Source organism: Siniperca chuatsi, linkage group LG4 (assembly GCF_020085105.1).
Source record: "Siniperca chuatsi isolate FFG_IHB_CAS linkage group LG4, ASM2008510v1, whole genome shotgun sequence".
Taxonomy (NCBI): Eukaryota; Metazoa; Chordata; class Actinopteri; order Centrarchiformes; family Sinipercidae; genus Siniperca; species Siniperca chuatsi.
The window spans coordinates 19,564,079-19,583,349 of record NC_058045.1 but is presented as its reverse complement, the minus strand read 5'-3'; the positions used below and the strand labels follow the sequence as shown (position 1 = coordinate 19,583,349).

At 40.5% G+C, this 19,271-nt stretch overlaps 1 protein-coding gene across 1 annotated transcript; it reads left to right on the top strand.

Annotated features, from left to right (window-relative positions):
* Positions 1-368: 368 nt before the first annotated feature.
* On the top strand, positions 369-8,181 carry uri1 (URI1 prefoldin like chaperone). Its single transcript, XM_044194599.1, has 11 exons — positions 369-760; positions 1,790-1,824; positions 3,894-3,972; positions 4,274-4,409; positions 5,506-5,597; positions 5,688-5,751; positions 5,894-6,089; positions 6,190-6,421; positions 6,512-6,663; positions 6,807-7,047; positions 7,413-8,181. Exons 1-11 carry the CDS (start codon positions 689-691, stop codon positions 7,599-7,601), a joined length of 1,488 nt encoding a protein of 495 aa, XP_044050534.1. The 5' UTR covers positions 369-688; the 3' UTR covers positions 7,602-8,181.
* The last annotated feature ends 11,090 nt before the right edge of the window (positions 8,182-19,271 follow it).

The window sequence follows — 19,271 nt, the reverse complement described above, 5'->3', positions numbered from 1 at the left end:
CTTCAGTCCTTAATTATTGTTTCATCAATTTACCACACATCAAACAAGGGGGCTGTGTAATATTCCAGCATAGGAATACTTTACACATTGCACAGAGAGACGGAGGAACGTGGGGTTGATAGGGGCCCAGCGGCCCATTTATGTCCCGGAGCCCCCAAGCAGTATTAATCTGCCTTTAGTTAACTGAAGCAGACCTTTAATTTGTAATGGAGTAATTTTAAAGTGCGGTATTTTTTGTTAATGTACTAATTAAATTACAGGTTTACCTCCGTTAATCCCTAGGGCGTTTTATTTATTTTATTCTACTAAAAAGAAAGCGACAAACCATGAGGTCTTTTAATTTGAATATTCTCACCGGAAGCTGCGTTGTTATTCCTGGTGTCTTGACGTTGGACCCGAGGTGCACGTCGCAGCGAGAGCGTCGAGGAATATTCGCTAATCTTGGGAATATTAAAACCGTGGATATTTTTGGAAATCATGCAGAAATCTTGAAATGAGAGTGTGAAATGGTATCACTATCGAGAGTGAGGATAACTATCACCGCTCCGTTGATGAATACGAGCAGAACGGGTCTCAGGGGTAGCTGCTGCTGCATTCATAAACACTTCTTTAGGACTCACAACAACCCCTGAGCTTTGTTTTGGGGTTACAAAACAACACATATTCCTGTTGTGCACGTGGGTTGACAATGGCTGAAAAAGGTAAAATGAATGTAGAGCATCTCAGCGGAGTTGCCAGGCTCCGAGAAGAACACAAGAAGGTAATGTGAGACATTGACACGAAATCTTTTGCTGGCTAGTAACTAACGTCTAACGTTAGCCAAACCACAGGCAGGTACTGGCCACGCGGTGGACCAGCAAGGGTCTTTGAACCACGAGTGGGTCTGCTGAAGTGCTTTTTACATTAAATATAGACGTTTGAACTCTATTTGCACTAACCTATATGTCCCAAAGTTGCTCTGACTGTCCTTTTTTTCGAGAAGCTTCCTCCCCTGCAGCCACTCACATGTTCAAGTTATTGTTGAGCAAATGCTACCCGGAGCTGTGTTTAGTTTCGTTTCTTTGCACTTCTGTGCTCGTTCTGCTAGTTTTACTTGTAGGTTTGTCGGATTTGTTGCCCTCCAGACTTTGGGGAATTGACTTTTATCGTTTTTATGAATTGTCGATCCGCTAGCTAACGGTAGCTAGTAAATATTCAATGTCAACGCCCCTCCCCCCTCAGATGTTCAGCCAGGAAGATCATACAAGTTAACAACAATACTATCTGAGAAGTTTCACTTTTCTATCTATGTAATTTATATAAAGATTACGCTGATAAAGTTCAAAGTCTAACCAGACTAGGCTTTATTCTAGTACATCCTCTTCCTGTCCAATATTCAGATAATTTGATATGGAAATGATGCTATATTTCTCGTTGTGTGTGGGGGACTTCATGAAGCAACAAACTATGGAAACGGTTGGTTGACAAACTGTGTGTACCACCACCATATATCACAGTGATTGCGCAGGTGTCTTGACCATTTGGATCTCGTTTTGACAGCTGTGTTTGTCTTCCTCTCCTGCTTCCTTGGTCTGTTTGGGTATTTTGTCTGTTTTTCCTCTGTGTGTGTGTGTGTGTTGATTCTTTAACTTTGACAAATTATTTATAAATGTGTGTGTGTGTTTGCATAGTAGTATTCGCAGTACCAGTCAATGTAACTCCTTCACTCTATTAAATCCTCAACACAAGACTGTGTAAGTTGCATACATTTTCAACTGATTCATATTAAAATAATTTGTCCTAAAAACAGGTGGTGAAAGACTGTGAAAGTCGGATACAGCACTGGTAAGCATTAAGAAAGTCCCATGTACTATTTCAACAGTTGCATAGTGATAGCATTCTTGCTTTTGAGTACACTATACAAAATCTTGATGTCATGCAGCAGCTGGTCAATACAGGTTCTAATATGATAGCTTTTCCCTTTACTTAGCAAATGTTAACGATAAGTCATATTCTGCACAACTCTTGCTAACTCTTGATAAGTCACAGCCAATGTTTTTATGGATCTGCACTTGCTAGTCTCTGAGTGATCCATTTCTACAAATACAACCAATTTGGAAATGAAATTCAATGGATATTTCACACAGAAATTGAGCTTCTGTCATTATCCACTCTCATTTAGTGAAGTTTGTCTTACGCTGGTATAGCTCCATGTTAGAGCTGCATACTTTATTTTATAAAACAGTGGCAAAACTGTGGCTTCCACAATTAATGAAGCATGATTCTGTTTAGAGTGCCAGCTATGGTCAAAAATCAACAAATTAGACACACACTGACCAATCAGAGGCATTAGTTCCAAATATGCTGTAATTAGCCCTTTTTATTCCTGCCTCCCAAACACAGTTGCAGTAGCAAGAAAGAGCATTTTCAGTTCTCAGGCAACCTTAAAGGCCCTGCACACCCACACAGAGGTTTTCAGTTATTCTGTCTGATTGTCTAATGAACAGCTGGATGGGCCAAAGACAATTTCACACCTTTTGCGGACAATAAAGTTGTATTCCATTCTATTCCACTTCATTAGACCAGTCAGGTTCAAGTTGGGGCAGAGCTATGGTGGGAGTTGTGTGATGTCATCAAACTCAGTGTACCAACAGGCTTTTTTCCACAGCAGACAGTTCGACACAGTAGGAAAGGTACAGGTGTTACTAATACCATGGTACACTCACAGCTCTTCTCTGGACTGTGTGGGTGAGTACAGACTGTGTTTGACATCTCTCAGACTCTCCTGTTAGTTTTGTTGGACCTGTTAGAACAAATTACACTTTTATCATTCTTATTGGTACATCGATTCCTATGACCTCACGTAATTCCCGACATAGTTCTGTTAATCTAAACAGAGGACTAATAAGCCCCTTAATACAAGTAACTGAAGTGGTTGCTTTTTAAGTTTAAAAAAAGAGCAACAAGACACCATAAAATTGTTTGGGAGTTCGAGTGTTGTGGGGCCAGACAAATAGAGCACGCTTGGTCAAAACAAGTGGTTGAAACAAGTGGAAAGGTTGAGTTTTTGGAAAGTTGAGAGATTCTCACTCTCTGTTTTATGTCAAGCATATACAACAACTTTAAGTCAACTATCTAATTAAAATGATGTATCAAATGCAAAACTCGTGTAAATGTTCTCCTCTTCCTACTCCTGTAGCCCTGTTTCTAATGAGGTAACGTAATGCTAACAGTCACCAAAACACAATTTTTGCTTGAGGGTCCATTTTCCTTTTTGACTAAAAACTACTTGAATATATGCAAAGTTGTACTTAAGTTTCAGTCTCAGAGATCTGAGTTTACAAGGAACGATTCCAGACTATTGCAGCAGATCACAACAGAGCAACCAGTGAGGGAAAATCTATGAGATGAAGTCAATAATGAGGGCTTTTGGAAGCACATTGCTTTCATCTGGCTAAAACACTCTTTATGTTGCAGACGACATTGGCATAACTTCCTCAATGTGTTTTTTATATTTACAAACTATACAAACTGGTCTTGTGTCTTTCACTGGGCAACAGGCAATCTCAAAACATTAACAACATAATTGTGAAAGACTACTTTAAACTTTTAGAGTAACTGTACATATTTCTGCACTTTGTATCTGCATGGAAGCAGGCATCTCTTACTCTGTTGTCATGTTTTTCTCTGAAGTTTTACGATGTCCACTGGCAAATAGATACAAAGGCACTTCCTCATTAATCCATATCAGTCAGTTGCTTCACATTGTTCTGTTTAACATCCCAAAATAAGCCAAACAAACCAATTTGGACAACATTGGCTTCAGAGGAGAGCCGTGGCTTCAAATAAAAAAAAACAAATATTTATTTGAATAGTTGTTGGCCTAACATTTTTTTAAATCCATGCTTTTTCAGGAAGAAGGTGTCAGGTGACTATGAAGCCTTGAATGACCGCCTTCAAACTCTTCCAGATCAACTGTCTTATGACATCATGGTGAGTGCTAACCTTATTAAAAATACACAGGAAAGAACCCATACAGTCACACAACATGTGCACTGTGGGTTTGTTTTAAGATGGATTCCTGTTGCAAATGGCAAGTTCACCAATTTACCAGTGCTTGATATTATTTACTTTACAGAAGCTGACCCTATATATATTTATATATTTTTACTACTGTCAGTGAAAGTTTTACTTCTTCTTTTCTCCTTCTTTCATGTTCACATTCTGCCACCTGCTTTATGGCAACTGTCTCTCCTTCGTTCTGCTCTTTTTCCATCCACTGTGCTATATACAGGTGCCGTTTGGCCCTTTGGCTTTCATGCCTGGGAAGCTGGTGCACACCAATGAGGTCACAGCGTTGCTCGGTGACAACTGGTTCGCCAAGTGCTCTGCCAAGCAGGCTCAGAAAATTGTCGATCACAGGATGAAATGTGAGCCTGTTTTTGAAAAGATTGTTGTCCTCTCTCAAAAAGATGCCATTGTGTGATTTTAATGTAATCGCTCAGCACTGTTCTTCTTCATCCAGCAGAGGGTGCTGTTGCATCATATCTAGATAGCTTGTCTGAACACTGAAGAATCACTACTTTTAGCCGAACAATTATTAACCATAAGATTCTGGGAGAAATTTGCAGTAGCATGCATGATTTTTGACATACGCAGGGTACTTTATTTCACATGTAGTTAAAGGGCTGCAAGCTGCATGGCACATTTGCAGCACTCATTCACTGTGCTGCTCTTGCATTCACATGTTACAGGTCACCGTTGTCACTGCCTCTGTTTGTAAAGCTTGTGATAGCCATTCATGCCTTTTCCTTTCCTGTGGTTTAAGTCCTGTAAATGCGTCATTATTCTTTGATTGAGTGCAAGAAATCTTTAAAGAACCATGAAAAATTTCTAATAGGTGTTGTGTGTAGCCACACTCTTCCTGTGTTTTCCCTGCTGCTCACTCGAGGGCTGAAAATCTCATATCAAGTCAAATGGGCCCAAGTAACGATCTCTGATGTGAACATTATTAGAGTGTTTAGTGAAGCAGAAATGTGCTGCCACAGCCCCCCCACCACCACCACCTCCTGACCCTGCCCACCCTGCTATTACACAGCTAAGTGCTGTAATACAAACATAGCTTGCTGAAATGTGTCAGACAGCGGCTGAGTTGTCAGGCCTTCTGTGTTTGACCTTTCCTCACTTCCAGTTGATGCACTGACTGGAGGGGCTCCCGATCGCCATGGAAACAAGGGCCCTCTGCTGCTATTAGTAAAAGGGCTTAATTGTTGTCAAGATTTAATGATCCGGAGTAGTATTCAGGGCAGAAGATATTATGAACTGTTTGTATCATCATTTTTAATTTTTTTCCCCCCAAGTTGTTCAGGATTTTTAACTCTTTAGGAGCTGGTTGTCATTGTTATATTACATGTTTATATTGAAACCTCTATCAGCCTGTAGCCAGTATTTGCACATTGTGTTTTGTCCGTCTGCCTCCAACTCTCTGAATGCACATTTTGATGATAAAGCACCTGTTTTCTGCAGATGTGAAGAGAGAACTAGATGATCTGTCAAAGACGATGAAAGACTTTAAAGCCAGAGTTGGGTTTGCAAAGGATTTGGAAATCATCTCAGCCGTATGTTGCATTACTACAAGTCGTCTCACAGATAAGACATTGCGTAAGACATAAATGGGGACAAATATATTGACTTCTCTTCTTCTTTAGAGTAAAGGGGGCTATGTTGACATTAGAGAAGATGCCGGAAACAATGATGCTGTTGTCACCAAAGGTATCTTTGTCAGTCTTTCTTCTGCCCTCATTTTACTTGTACATATTGGCTTATGAGAAAGCAAAGAAAGCCTTTAACCCATGTTTCATTTAGGCTAAAAAGAGTTCAGGAATTTTTTTTCCCATCTTGTCGGCTTTAACAGGAAAGCAAAGAATAGCTCACAAACCACACTCTAAGCCCAAGATGGATGGCGTATTGGATCTAAAAGAGGAGGATGAGGAGAATGAAGGAGAGGGCAGAGATGGAGAGAGCCAAAAAGGCGCCATGACTGAGGAGGAGTTGTGGGCTCGATTGGATGAACTCGAGAAACTGGAGGATCTACTAGATGAGCAGGACAGGTAGATGAACACATTTTTAGTTTTCTTAGTAGCCTTAATAATTTCACATTTTATAACCTCAGGAAAAATTTAAATGTCTCTTGGAAATGTTTTTCTCCAGATTATCTGACAATGCAGACATGAATGGTGAGGACACATCATCCATTTCCTCCGAAGAGGAGAAGGAGGGAGATGCTGCACCTCCGGTAACTGGACTGAGTCTGAAGCCCAGCTGGACCTCCGTGCCCCACAGTAAAGCGCCACCCAGCGTAGACAGGAGAGTGGAAGAAGACGATGAGGAAGGCAGCTGTTTGCCTACCATCTTCTTCTCTCACACAGTTGAACCCAAGAAGGTCAGAGTGATAAATAACTTGTTTAAATTCTGCAGCTTAATTTCGTTTTAGCGACTTTCTCTTTACCCTGTCTCTGTCTTTTTGCTTCAGGTAAGGATAAACACAGGAAAAAACACCACATTGAAGTTCAGTGAAAGGAAAGAGCAGAAGGAACACTCAAAGAGGAAAAAGAAAAATGGCCACAATAACGGACACTCCCATCACGAACTTTACAAAATCACAACACCAGCAGACATTTACAGGTAAAAACAACACAGTAAACCAAATTCATTGAATATCCGACAACATTTTGACAAATCACAATAAAAACAAAACAAAAAACAGATTACGGTTATGAGGTCTGTTTACAGGTTCCTCTCCTCTGCTGGTCTGTTGTTTTTGTCAGGTTGTTTGTGGATGTGAAGAACGGGGAACTCATCCCCAGGAAGTCCATCCTAAAGTCACGTAGCCGAGAGAACAGCGTGTGCAGCGATACGAGCGAGAGCAGCGCGGCCGACTTTGAAGAGCGCCGGACGATTGGACGCAGCTTCAGTCACGATGAGGCGACGCACAGCGACACCAGTGACGGCATTACGGAGGAAGACAGCCCCACAGCGGTCCCACTTCACCCCGCCAGCCGATTTGAGGTAACGACATATGGTTGACTTTTTTAGTTCTGGTGTTCTCACTGTATAGTCTTTAATCTCAATTACATTGTGAAGGAATCTGCAGTATACCTATATTATGAAACGGTTTATGAAAATTACACCTTTGAGCCTCAGATCCCTTAATGAGAACATAACAAAACTCCCACCGAAGCCTCTTTAAGTTAAAGTGGGAGCTGCATGTGGTCGAAACAATCATTAAATGTTAGTCACAAGAGGCAATATGAACAGGAAAACACAGCATGGAAACAGTATAAACTCTTTTGTGACCCTAAACCTTTCTCCTGCGCTCATTTTCAGTGAGATGAAAGTGACCGGTTTCTTTTCTCTCTCTCCTCCCCCTCCAGGCGTTTTCAGGTACAGTGGTAGAAAAGGACACGATGCCTTCGGGTGTCCCCCATCTGACCATCGCTCATCCAGCTCTGCCGACTATACTGGAGAGGAAACAGGAGGAAGTGGCGCCTGACGTCGCCCTGCCCCAGCAAGCCACGAAAAGGGTGTCGAAGTTTAAAGCTGCCAGATTGCAGCAGAAGTGACTGTTAACAAGCAAATATCCATATTTCACAATAACTTGTTTTTTTTTAGAGCCTTCGTTTTCTTTCTACAACTGATGAACTGGAAAAACTGCAGACCATTCTCTCCTTTCTTTCACTTCTAACCATACAGGGTTTCTGTCATTGAGTATGACTGTTCAGTAGGAAAAAGCACAGTAGCAACATTAACAAAGCAGCCTTGTGTGTAACACTGCTTTTTAACACTGGTAAATGCAGTCTTTTTTTCTTATCTACTCCTATGGTATTTATCCATCTTTCTATGGGGTTTGTTTAAACCGATTGCTGTCTGTCATATATTTACCTGTCATCTGCTTATCTGTTGATCCATGCTGTTGCCAGTTTAGATAAGACTCTAAGCTTTGCCACTTAGGATGAGTTGCTTTGTTTTGTTTCTTTTTCCAAGTATTGATCATTAAACAGAATCAGGTGCCCGCTAGCTCTCATTTTCCCTTCTGTCGACCTGCTTAATGAATGTATGTATTCCTTTGTGACAAGCTTTATGTAAAGACAAAAAAAGAATATTGATGGAAACTAAAAGTAAAATAAAAGATTTTTGTTATGAGTCTGATTTCCTCTTTCTTCCTTGAAAGAAAATATTTTCTTGTTCTTGGGTGGATGTCTATTTCATTTATGTTCTGCAGACAGGCCTTCATTCTGTATCTGAATATCAGAATACAGTTTGGAAAGATCTTCTCAAATTATTGTTACACTGCATAGTAATGGTGTGTAATAGTAACACATTTTTGCTCCTGATACCTAGTGTTAGTGTTTTGGTCCTTAAACAGCTATTACCAAATACTGACTGAGCTAATATAGCCTTTTATTGATTATTGTTACTCCTTGTTGTGCGTTAAGAGCTAAGTAAAGCACCGTCTCTGCAGCCAAACTTTCTAAGTGAGCAATAACATTTCATCAAAGCGGCAAAGCAAAGTGAACACAAAATGCCAATTCCAGTTAGTAAAAGTACAATCAAACGGCAGCCTTAATGAGAGAAAGGAAATTTCCAAGCCAACCACTCTGACAAGAAATCAAATTTAGCACATGCCCAAAAACAAAATTGAACTGCTGAGAACCAGAGATTGAAGTCTGCAGTTCATTGTTGCAGCTCAGGAAAAGCATAGGATATAAATAATAAAATACACATTTGAGCTCTTAGACAGCAATGCAGCAACACCCTTAAAACGCAACACTTGGGAATGTTTCACCTACTCAGTTTTGTAAAAGCATGGTATCCCTTCTGCATTAAAGTTGTGAGGAAGAGATTTCATCTTTTTAGCAGGACAGTGAACTTCCAACGTGCGAAAAAAAACACTACGCCAGGCGTATTAGAAGTATAAGGAGGAGCAACAAGTGGTGACTTCTATGGCTTTTCTTTAAGATGAAACAAACTGAACATATGACTAAACATGGAGAAGCAGCATTCAGTTTTTATGCACCACATATCTGGAACAAACTCCCAGAAAACTGCAGGTCTGCTGCAACTCTGTTCTTTTAAATCAAGGCTGAAGACATTTCTGTTTGCTGCAGCCTTTTATTAAATCGAATGATTAATTTCTTACACTACACTGTAACTTTTACTCTCCTGTTTTATCTTGTTTAATTTTTCTATTTAACTCTTTTTAAGTGTTTTTAAATGTCTTTTTATATTGCCCTATGTTGTTTTTATGTTTTATGTAAAGCACTTTGAATTGCCTTGTTGTTGAAATGTGCTATACAAATAAACGTGCCTTGCCTATAGTATTTTAACACATGCATCAATGTGTAAGTATCACTTTACTGATACCTATGGGTCGGCCCCCTCCTAAGGGTCACAAGAGAAATCTGAGGGGTCGTGAGATGAAGTTCTGCCACTTAAAATTTGTATTTCTCTCTAATCTTTGATTTTTGTTTTTCAAATTTTGGACAATTTTACCTCTTTGCACATCAAACAGTTAAATAAAACCATCTGAGAAGTTTAAAGGGGGAATGTGTGTTTGGTGGAACTGCTAGCAACTCGTAGACATCTTAAACATGACCCAGGCCCCAACTTCACACTGCTTTTTAATAAGGGGTCACAAGCCAAAAAGGTTGGAGGTTAATCTTTAACAATGTGCTGTATTTTAGAAGCTTATCATATGTAATTTTCATGTAAAATCTTGATCTGAAAATAGCTGTCAAATAAAGACAAATAAAGAATAAAAACTACAATATTATCCTCTGAAATGTAGTGGAGTAGAAGTAGAAAGTAGCAGAAATAGAAATACAATAAGTACAAGTACCTCAAAATTGTACTTAAGTGCAGCACTTGTGTAAATGTACTTGTTTATTACTTTATGGTTATATTACTGGTATTGATATGATTATTATGATGAGTGTATTTAAACATGAACAGATGTAAAGCACAAATTTGCTGTTAAGGAAGACCCAGGTTTTTTTTAAATTCCAAAGTTGCCTTGGGTGGTTTTAATTTATACATTGATAGAGTTTTTAGTTTATAGCCCAGATTAATATGTTTAGAACCAGAGGAAGCCATTTTTCCCTTCTATAATACTGAACTCTAGACTGAGCTGTATTGTTTGATGTAATTTAGATTTTTAGCGGAGCAACTCATACACACCACTGTACTTCATCTCCCCCACAAGCAGCTTTAATTAAAGCTGCGGCTTGTGAGTTGAAAGGCTATCACTACTCCCCTTTTAGTGAAATGGTGGGAGGGCAGGTCTCTGATAATGAGCTTTTAAACAGGTCCTGAGGTGACTCTGCCCCCCATCAGGATTATTTCTCCAATATGAAAATCCAGGTAGCATGAGACAGATTAGGCAATGCTTAACATGCTAGCGTTGTGTTGGTGAGACACGGATCAATGGATTTATGTAGGTTAAGCTGTGAAGGTATATGCTGGATCATAGTAGAACTACACTGCAAAAAGAAATCTAGCATACAAACTATTTCATGTTCTGGAACACACAAGATCTACATTTCAGGGATTAAGAGGGATTTTAAGAGTTGTGTGATGAAGGACTCATGCAGGTATTGTTTTCCAGACAGGTGCTCAGGCCTGAGAGGGGGAGAGGAAGAGCTGCACTTAGCTCCAAATGTCAGAGGGATGATTAAACAGCAGCCAGCACATCTGCTTCACTGCTATTTGAACATATGATATTAAAAGATCCAGCCACAAAGTGTCTTCATTTACATGCACAGTACCTATAAGAGGAACTGTTTGTTTTTCCTCGATTATTCCACAAATTAACCTCAGGTGGAAATCACGGGTGAGGAAGAAATGTTCAGGTGATCCACAGCGGTGTCACAGCTCTGCAGCTTTATGGCACTTCAAATTCAGAATATCACTTTGATTCTTGTTTTTGCTCTTTCTTACTTTAGTGTGTCTTTGGAAAAATGAAAACTCAATATTCATCAGAAAATCACTTAGATGTTTGGACAACAACGATATTAAATAAACATTATTAGAGCTGAAACGATCAGTCGATTGACAGAAAATTAATCTGCAACATTTTTGATAATTCACTAATCGTTTTAAGTGATTTTTTAAGCAAACATGTCAAACATTGTCTGGTTTCAGCTTCTCAAACGTGAGGATTCGCTGCCTTTACTTATGTTTATATATGACATTATAGTAGATTAAATATCTTTATCTTTTTGGTCAGAGAAAACAAGCAATCTAAAGACATCATCTTGGGCTCTGGGAACTTAGGATGGGCTTTTTTCATTATTTTCTGACCAAGCAATTGATTGATTAATTGAGGAGCACTGATTGGAGAGCATTGTCTTACACTTTGGTCCAAAATCTTCCATAGGTGTGAAACTGGGTTGAGATCTGGTGACTGTAAAGGCCATAGCATTTTATTCACGTCATTTTCAAACTCACCAAACCATTTCAGTGAGCCCTGGAGCACGGAAGCATCTGCATTTGACATGTTTCTTCTCTCTTTTATTCAGGTTTTTCCTTTAATTTGTCCCCAGTCTGTAGGTGGACTGCTTAAAAAGTGTGCTTTCACTTCCAATACATGAAAAACACAGAATAAAGCATAAAAATAAGCACCTGTCCCAATATTTTGTATGCAAACTACAGCAAATCTACACCACGACATCAAAACCAAGGACCTGTTGCTGTGAAGGTGTCCTCTATGTTGTTTTTTGCTTTATTTCTAGACTTCTGATTATGTCTAAAAAAAATTCTGAGAGGAATACATTCATTTATTCGAAATAAGAAAACTCTTCCTCACTTTCTTGGAGAAAAATCTCCAGTGAAGGTCAGGAGGATGGTAGAAATGTGACAGATGTTACAAGCATCCAGTTAAGCTTCCTTAACAGAGCCATTTGCCAGCTAAAATTCTGAATCACACACTCGGTTTAGTTCCTTTCTTCCTTTATACTGTATGTATGCCAACAAACAGTTTAGGGTACATAAAGCAAGAGGCAGCTGCTGCAATACAGACTGTAGGAGTTAACACAACACACAGCCTGTGTAAAAACCAGCATCATTTTAAAGTCTATAAAGAAAGCAAGTTTAAAGATCGTTACAGGCGAATCCATCATGCTTTCACAGAAGCTTTCAAAGAATAGAAATGTACTACTCTTGCAGGTAATCACCTTAACCAAATTTGACATGCATAATACCACATAATACTTTCACATGCATGCATCTCAGAGGAACGGTTGATGAGGTCTGCGTCCTGAAGAAGGCAGTGCACATTTTACGCACGGCGCCAGTCTGTTACACTTAAACACCAGCGGCCAGATGAGGGAGACATACGGCTTCGGGACATGTCGAAGTATCCCGAGTAATTTTTTATAAGATTTCATTACCTTTTTCCTCAAATGGAAATACTACAGAGCAAAGCGCACCGCTGCCTTCGTCTGGCGAGAGCGTTTAAAGGTTTTTAGGAGAGGAAGCGGCAGCTCAGGAGGAAATCTGGGTCCGACTGTACGCTGGGCGTTTATGATAAAGCGTGTGAAGCGTACAGTCAGTCAGTCAGCAGTCAGTCATCCAGTTTAACATCACTCTCCTCTGAACTCCAGCTGTCACCTCGTGTCCTCCGCGCCTCCTAGAATTGGCCAGGTAAGATAAATAACTGCCGCTCTTCGTTTCGAAGATTTACTCAAGTCATTTGTGAGAAGTAAGTGAGTTTTAAGTTTCTGACGAGTCGGATTCTGATAGACATGCGTTTCCCAGAGCTGCCACTGTTGTCTTTTTTGGGGGGGGGGTGAAAAAGAAAGTCATGGCGAGGGCTTAAAGGTGACTAAAGAATTCAACTCGATACGTTAGCTGTAAAAAAATGAGGCGAGTCTTTCAGAGGAATGTAGAAAACAGCAACTGTGTGTTTTTCCTGGGTGTTTATTTGTAACGTTACATATGTTGTGTGTACAGTAGACCACGAACATGTTCCATATAATGTTTTCCATACGACCTTCACTGATATCATATTATATTAAGCCATTACGTTTGTTTTTAATGTCACGTTAATGTCTATTTACAATTTAGAACCATAAATCCCATAATTAGAAAATACAAAGTACCAGATACACCAGACCCCATACAAAATAAGGGCAAATTAAGTTGTGTGGTTGTGAGTGAGAATAATGAAGCACAGTGTGTAGCAAGAGTTTGTCTAATGTTTATTAAATACAACGAGTAGCCTAAAATTACAGTATTCACGGTTTTTTTAAAAGTTGCACCTTTTACTGGTGCAACACAGTTTTTGAGTGGCCATGCCTTAGACATTTTAACCTTTTACTTTTCTTACTGTCACCTGTACAGAGTGGCACAGCTACTTTGAAAGCCACCCTCACCCTCTGCCCTCCCCCCTTCCTCCTGTTTCCAAATGCTCTCCTTTGAAGCGATGATGCCCCATCTGTCATATGTGAGCAAAGAGAGACCATGCTTTGCTCTTCTCAATTACTGAATTCTCCTCATGCCAGCTCCGGTGGGACAGGAGGAGGAGCAGGTGGGTGGCAGTCAGTACGATCAATCAACATGAAATATTCAGCTTTGAATATACACATCATTTACTGCTGCTGCTGCTGTCCTTGTTAGAAACACCCCCAAAAAGAGTTGGGGCATTGGTCTGAGGCGTTTTGTAACTGGGACCATGTGTAAACAGTGACACAGTTCCTGATTAAAAGCTGGGGCCTGTGTATGTTCAGGGGACACCATGTTTTTTTAAAATGTAAAACTACCTTTTATGGAGACTGGAGGGGTATTTGAAATCATCATAACTGAGAGGAAATTAGAGAGAGGGAGGGTGAGTGGATGAAACTGTATTAAATGTAGCGCCACAGCCGTTTTCTCATTATGCTGCAGTAAATTCATACAGCTTACATGACAAAGCTCTGCTTGGCAACTTTCTCCCCTGATAGAGGCACTTGTTTGAACATGAGGCACATGATTTGAATATCTATAATCCATGCTGAAATCAACTGGCCAGATGAACTTTTTGGCACCCTCTTTCCACCACATTGAGTAGGATTTTCTCCTCCCCCCCAAAAATGCTTACGCTAACCTAGACTTAGGCTTAAAATCACTTGAAAGGACAAAAAAATGTAAGCAAAAGTTATTCGATTTGTCTTTTACCATGCGGACCGCAGAAATCCAGGAACTTTGAAATCTTATCAGAGAAAAGTCTGAACCTTTCCAATCATTAAAACTCTTCAGGAAACTTTTAATCTCATAAGTGTCTGCCTTGTGATAATAATATCTCTGTGATGTTGCCTCGTGAAATTTGCCCGAGTACCATGGCCCTAAGTATTTGAGCTATGAGGCAATACAGTGAAAAGCATAGCCCCCTCATATGAGAACACAACAGTGAATAATTAATAACCTTGCTCCCAATTCCAGGAAAACAATAGCATATTGTAGGAACACTGCGCTAATTTAACTAGAGGAAAGAAGAAAAAAAAACAGTCGACAACTTCGACAAAATCTGGAATGCATCGCCATTGTTATAAAGCATGTCTGCATGAGTTTTGGTCTAATTATTCTAGCCACTGTAGCTTTGCACGCTTCTTATACTGCTGTGTTGTGTGTATACACTGTAGTGTTGCATGCTGTATGATATTGTAGTGTAATGTTGTTTGCCTTCGAGATTAATCAGAACCCATTAAATACACCTCTCTCACCTGCTGGCAGTATGCAAGGTGGAAGTGCACATGCAGGAAGCTATTTTCTACAGGCCTCCTCTCTTGGCTGTCAGCTCCCATTAAGGGGGAAGGTGTCATATCTGTAACACAGCTGAGTGCAGATGGCAGAGTGGAGGGGATGGCTCACCGATTTAAACAATGATTAATGAACAGAGATGGAAAACAAATTACATTGGACTATTGGAGGCAGGGAATTGTTTTTATGAAAATGTTAATTGTGTCTGCCAGGCTGATACCAGGAGTGGGGGAAGGGTGGAGTGAGGGCAAGGCAGCGATGCAACCAAGGGGCTACTGATAGGACGTCTACTACTCCCATGGCTCAGATTATTGCCGTGTCTCAGCATGCGATGTTTAGTGCCGTAACTTGGCTTTAAGACCTCTAATGTGCCATAACTTTCAAGGTTTGGCTTTTTATGATGAACCCCATGAAGAATTGTCGCCCACCACTGCACCAATTAGCGTTATCTCTAATAATAAGTGGTTGTAAGTGACGAGAGAAGGCGCCCTGTTCTAGTTGTAATTATTGCAGGCGGGTGCAGCTGCACTACTTAGGGAGATGATGATAATTATTTTTCTTTTTTTTTTTTCATTGCGGGTTGATTATTTAAGAGCATCATACACTCATCAGAGTAATCAGGAGAGAGTGATTAGTGAAAATCCACGAGGCTAACAGCTGCCACATTAAACACTTGCCTCTATTGCCAACACACAGTCAGAGCCCTTCTACAGGACAGAGACGAACGAAAGCACTTCACCTTCAACTCCAGGACCACATGTGTTTGTTAGAAAGTCAAGGCTTAGGGCACACCGAGAATTAGAGTAAACACAGCGCCCCATGAAAAGGCATGTTGTTGTGCGCCAAGGTCAATCTTCAATGCTTCAATTCACAAGTAAAGGAGTGTGCTGAAGGGAAGTCAAAGTGTGATGTGGCATTTTTGGAAGTGTAGGAAATAGAGATAGTTGCTGCGCAATGACGTTGCCCTCCTCCTGAATTTTCTCTTACTGTATTCAAATAAGTAAACATTGAGTGCTCTGGTGAACGAGGGCTCTTTGATAAGGCTTGTGATCTAACACCCAATCTGATACACAATAAAAAAAACAGTCTCAATTAGAGATGTGTGCCACGGCCATGTCCGGTGTTCATGCTGCGATGCTTGCCACTGTGTAAGGCCTGCTAAACTAAGGGCTAATTCTCTTAGCCCAGATGTTGCCTGAGCACAGTCCTGGGATCCCACTGGGTTGATGAGCTCAATCAGTGAAATGATGAAAAGATGATTTTGTCCCTGTAATTACAGTGTGTAAACTACTTAGCTAGGATTGCAAAGGAAGTCATTTTCTAATTACGCTGGTACCCCGTTGTCTAATGGTGGATGTTTTGTTGTTTTAGAGAGCGTGGGAGAGAGAGAGAGAGAGAGAGAGAGAGAGAGAGAGAGAGAGAGGAAGAATATATATGTGTGTATGAGAGCGAGAGAGAGGTGAGAGAGAGAGAGGAACTTCACGAGGGGTCTGTGCTCGGCTGCTGAGGCTGAAAAAAGACCATCACAAGGGCAAGATGGCTGCCAAATGAGAGTTCATTGAATTATCAGCCCAGTTAATGTGCCTTGGATTATGCTCTTTGTTTGTCAGTTTTTTCCTGTAGATGCCATAGCTTAATGAGATACTGTAAGTGGCATTACCAGACTCCTGCTGTGATTTTGTGATGACTCGTTTAATGACTTTTGTTTTAGTGCCTCCAAGTGCTTTAGCAACTGAAAGTAGACACAGTTCTGTCTCCATTTTTGCCATCTCTTTGTAGTTTTGCAAATATTGGGCAATGTAGGAGACGAATGTGATGTAAAAACTAAATGACCCTGTCTCTTTAAGTGATATAGTGACAAGGGTTTGCATTGGCAATCCTGCTTTCCTTTACCGGGGGGGGGGGGCTGTTCTTTTTAAGAAAGCAAAACATGTCAGTATGTTGCGGACTGAAGAAGCTCCATTCTTTGAGATCTGTGTGAGTTCTGTTGGAGCTGGCTGCCATCCTGCAGGGCCCAACCATCTGATGCAGCCTACACCATGTGGATAGGCTTCTCTTGTGCAAGGCATCCCCTACGCACCCCACACTGTTAACACACCCCATCGTACGCCAAAGCTTTGTTTGTGTCCAGAAAGAACAGGTGGTCCGTGCAAACAAGAGCAACTGTTTACACATTAGTGATTTAAAATACATTCTATATGCACGTGCCTGTGTGTGTGTGTGTGTGTGTGTGTGAGTGAGAGAGAGACAGCATGTGAGAGTGGGTGTCTTTGCATGTGAATGATGAGGACGAGTTGAGGACACAGTGTTTATATTTCGTTGCGCTTCGCTGTGTGTGAGCGCCATTGAAAGCAACAGAGGAAGCTCGTGAATGCAAAGTTTAACTATGACACACACACACACACACACACACACACACACACACACACACACACACACACAAACACACACACACAGTGTAATGAGGTTATGGTACTGCATGTTTCCTCCAGAACATTCATGTACACTTAGTCATTTTCACATCTTTGCCTAATGGATAAATGGGATTTGTGAACAGTTTGTCATTTGAAGGACTTATAGTGAATTAGAAGCCAGGTTTTCCACCAACTCATACAGGTACAAACACAGCTGGTCACCACTAAGCAAACCTGCTGTTTGCAGTCTGACTTGCAGTTTCTATACCCTGTAGTTTATAGTATGTTGCCAGAGGAACTTATTTTCCCTCTGTTGCATTCAAGGCCACTAATCTGCATTACTGAATGAGACAAACAAAATTAATCGAAAGCCCTCTTTTGCTGAATATGTGGAATAGCTGACTCCCAAATAGCTGCACATCACCACTGCACCACATGCACGCCAGATTTATTTTTACAGGGCACAAGCCAGATTTTTGATAGTTGTAAAAGGAGTGGCATAGATTTACTGCATCCACAACAAATGTGTATGTATTCCTTTATGAGTTCTTTAGCTATTACTCACAAGGAGCTAGTTTGTCAGTGCTGTGTGTGCTCTTTCTGTGCTCTGTACTCCCGCAGTAATGAATGGTGCTGGTTAGACTATTCTGTCTCCGTCAGGCTTTTGGGGGGCCAACAGAGAAGCTCCTATAGGGTTTCATTAATCTGACTGTCAGAAAGTATATGGGTGCTATCTTTTGTACAGGTCATGGTGGGCAGCTGTGTTACCACTGCCCTCTTCCTTGTGCTGCCTCTTCATCCCCTGACAGTGCAGTCCACAGGATGGTTGGCTGGCTGAGTTGGTGGGTAGGCGCGTGGGTGAAGTGAGACACGGGGCATAATGCATGGCATGAGACTTTTACTGTCTGTACATAAGCCTGCTCTGTAATAATGAATAACACTATTGTTATCTGCAGACTGGCAAGTCAGGGAATTCCTGGAATTTTGAAAGTTATGTGATTTTGAAGTAGGCAGAACCACATTACAAAGAATCTGGGACGTCAATAAATATGTATAGCATCACACTATATCATTAATTTGCGTATATGAGGTATGGATATCTGTATCAAAGAGTATCATTAGATATTTATTTCATGACATATACTGTATGTCTAAGACTTTGTAGTTTATATTATCACACCACCTACTAGTTTTTATCTTTATTTTAGGTTACATTAGATGGGTTACTGTAACTGTTGGTTGCAGGCTTATGTAGTTATTTGTGGTGCATTCACTGTAGCTTTCAGCTCAACCATCCACATAAATTATTAATGCTTTTTAACTGCTGTTAAAAAGAAATATGAAATATGCACTTCTGATCTATAAATTTCAGTCGTGTGTTTCATTCCAGTGTCACCTCTCTATGGATTTACAATATTGTCCATCCATCCTAGCTGACAATATGCTGCGGCTACAGAGTAAAAAGATTACACTTCCACCCTCCGGTAGATTAAATACTGAAATACAGAATCCTTATTCTGACTGCAGTAAAAATAAATGTAATGATGTTTTATATTATTTTGTCAGAACTGAAATCATCCAGAATGCACAGCTCCCATGGCTGGTTTAATTGTGTGTGTGTCACAATTTTTTTCCTTTTATTGCCTGTGCTAAATCACACCTGCTCCTTGTTCATCTATGCGCGGCCACACCTAAGATGCGCTACTGTGACACGATGCTTAATAACAATCAAGCTCTCTCTCAATCTGCACCAAAAGAGCCTAATCCACTTTGACAGAGAAAACACCTGATGGCCCTGCGTGCCGGTCCCATCTCCACCAATTCCTACATAACCTAGTACACACACACACACACACACACACACACACACAGTGATGCAGATTTTATGCCTACTTGCCATGCTAAGTTAATCAGAGGAATACCACTTTAGTAAATATGAAGTGGATCTAGTGTATGCTAATATCATTCGCTCACTTTCTCCCTGTCAGATATGATTAGGTCAGGCCCATATCCTTACATTGATCTCAGCTCAGAGCAGACATGCTGCTCACACCAGCCATGGCTGCAGCCACTCCAACTTTGTAT

Bases quoted from the DNA above. Each gene is read 5' to 3' on its own strand.
- uri1 (XM_044194599.1), top strand. From the start codon at position 689: ATGGCTGAAAAAGGTAAAATGAATGTAGAGCATCTCAGCGGAGTTGCC. The intron at 5,598-5,687 runs GTATGTTGCATT...CTTCTTCTTTAG, and splicing joins ATTTGGAAATCATCTCAGCC to AGTAAAGGGGGCTATGTTGA. The intron at 5,752-5,893 runs GTATCTTTGTCA...CGGCTTTAACAG, and splicing joins TGATGCTGTTGTCACCAAAG to GAAAGCAAAGAATAGCTCAC.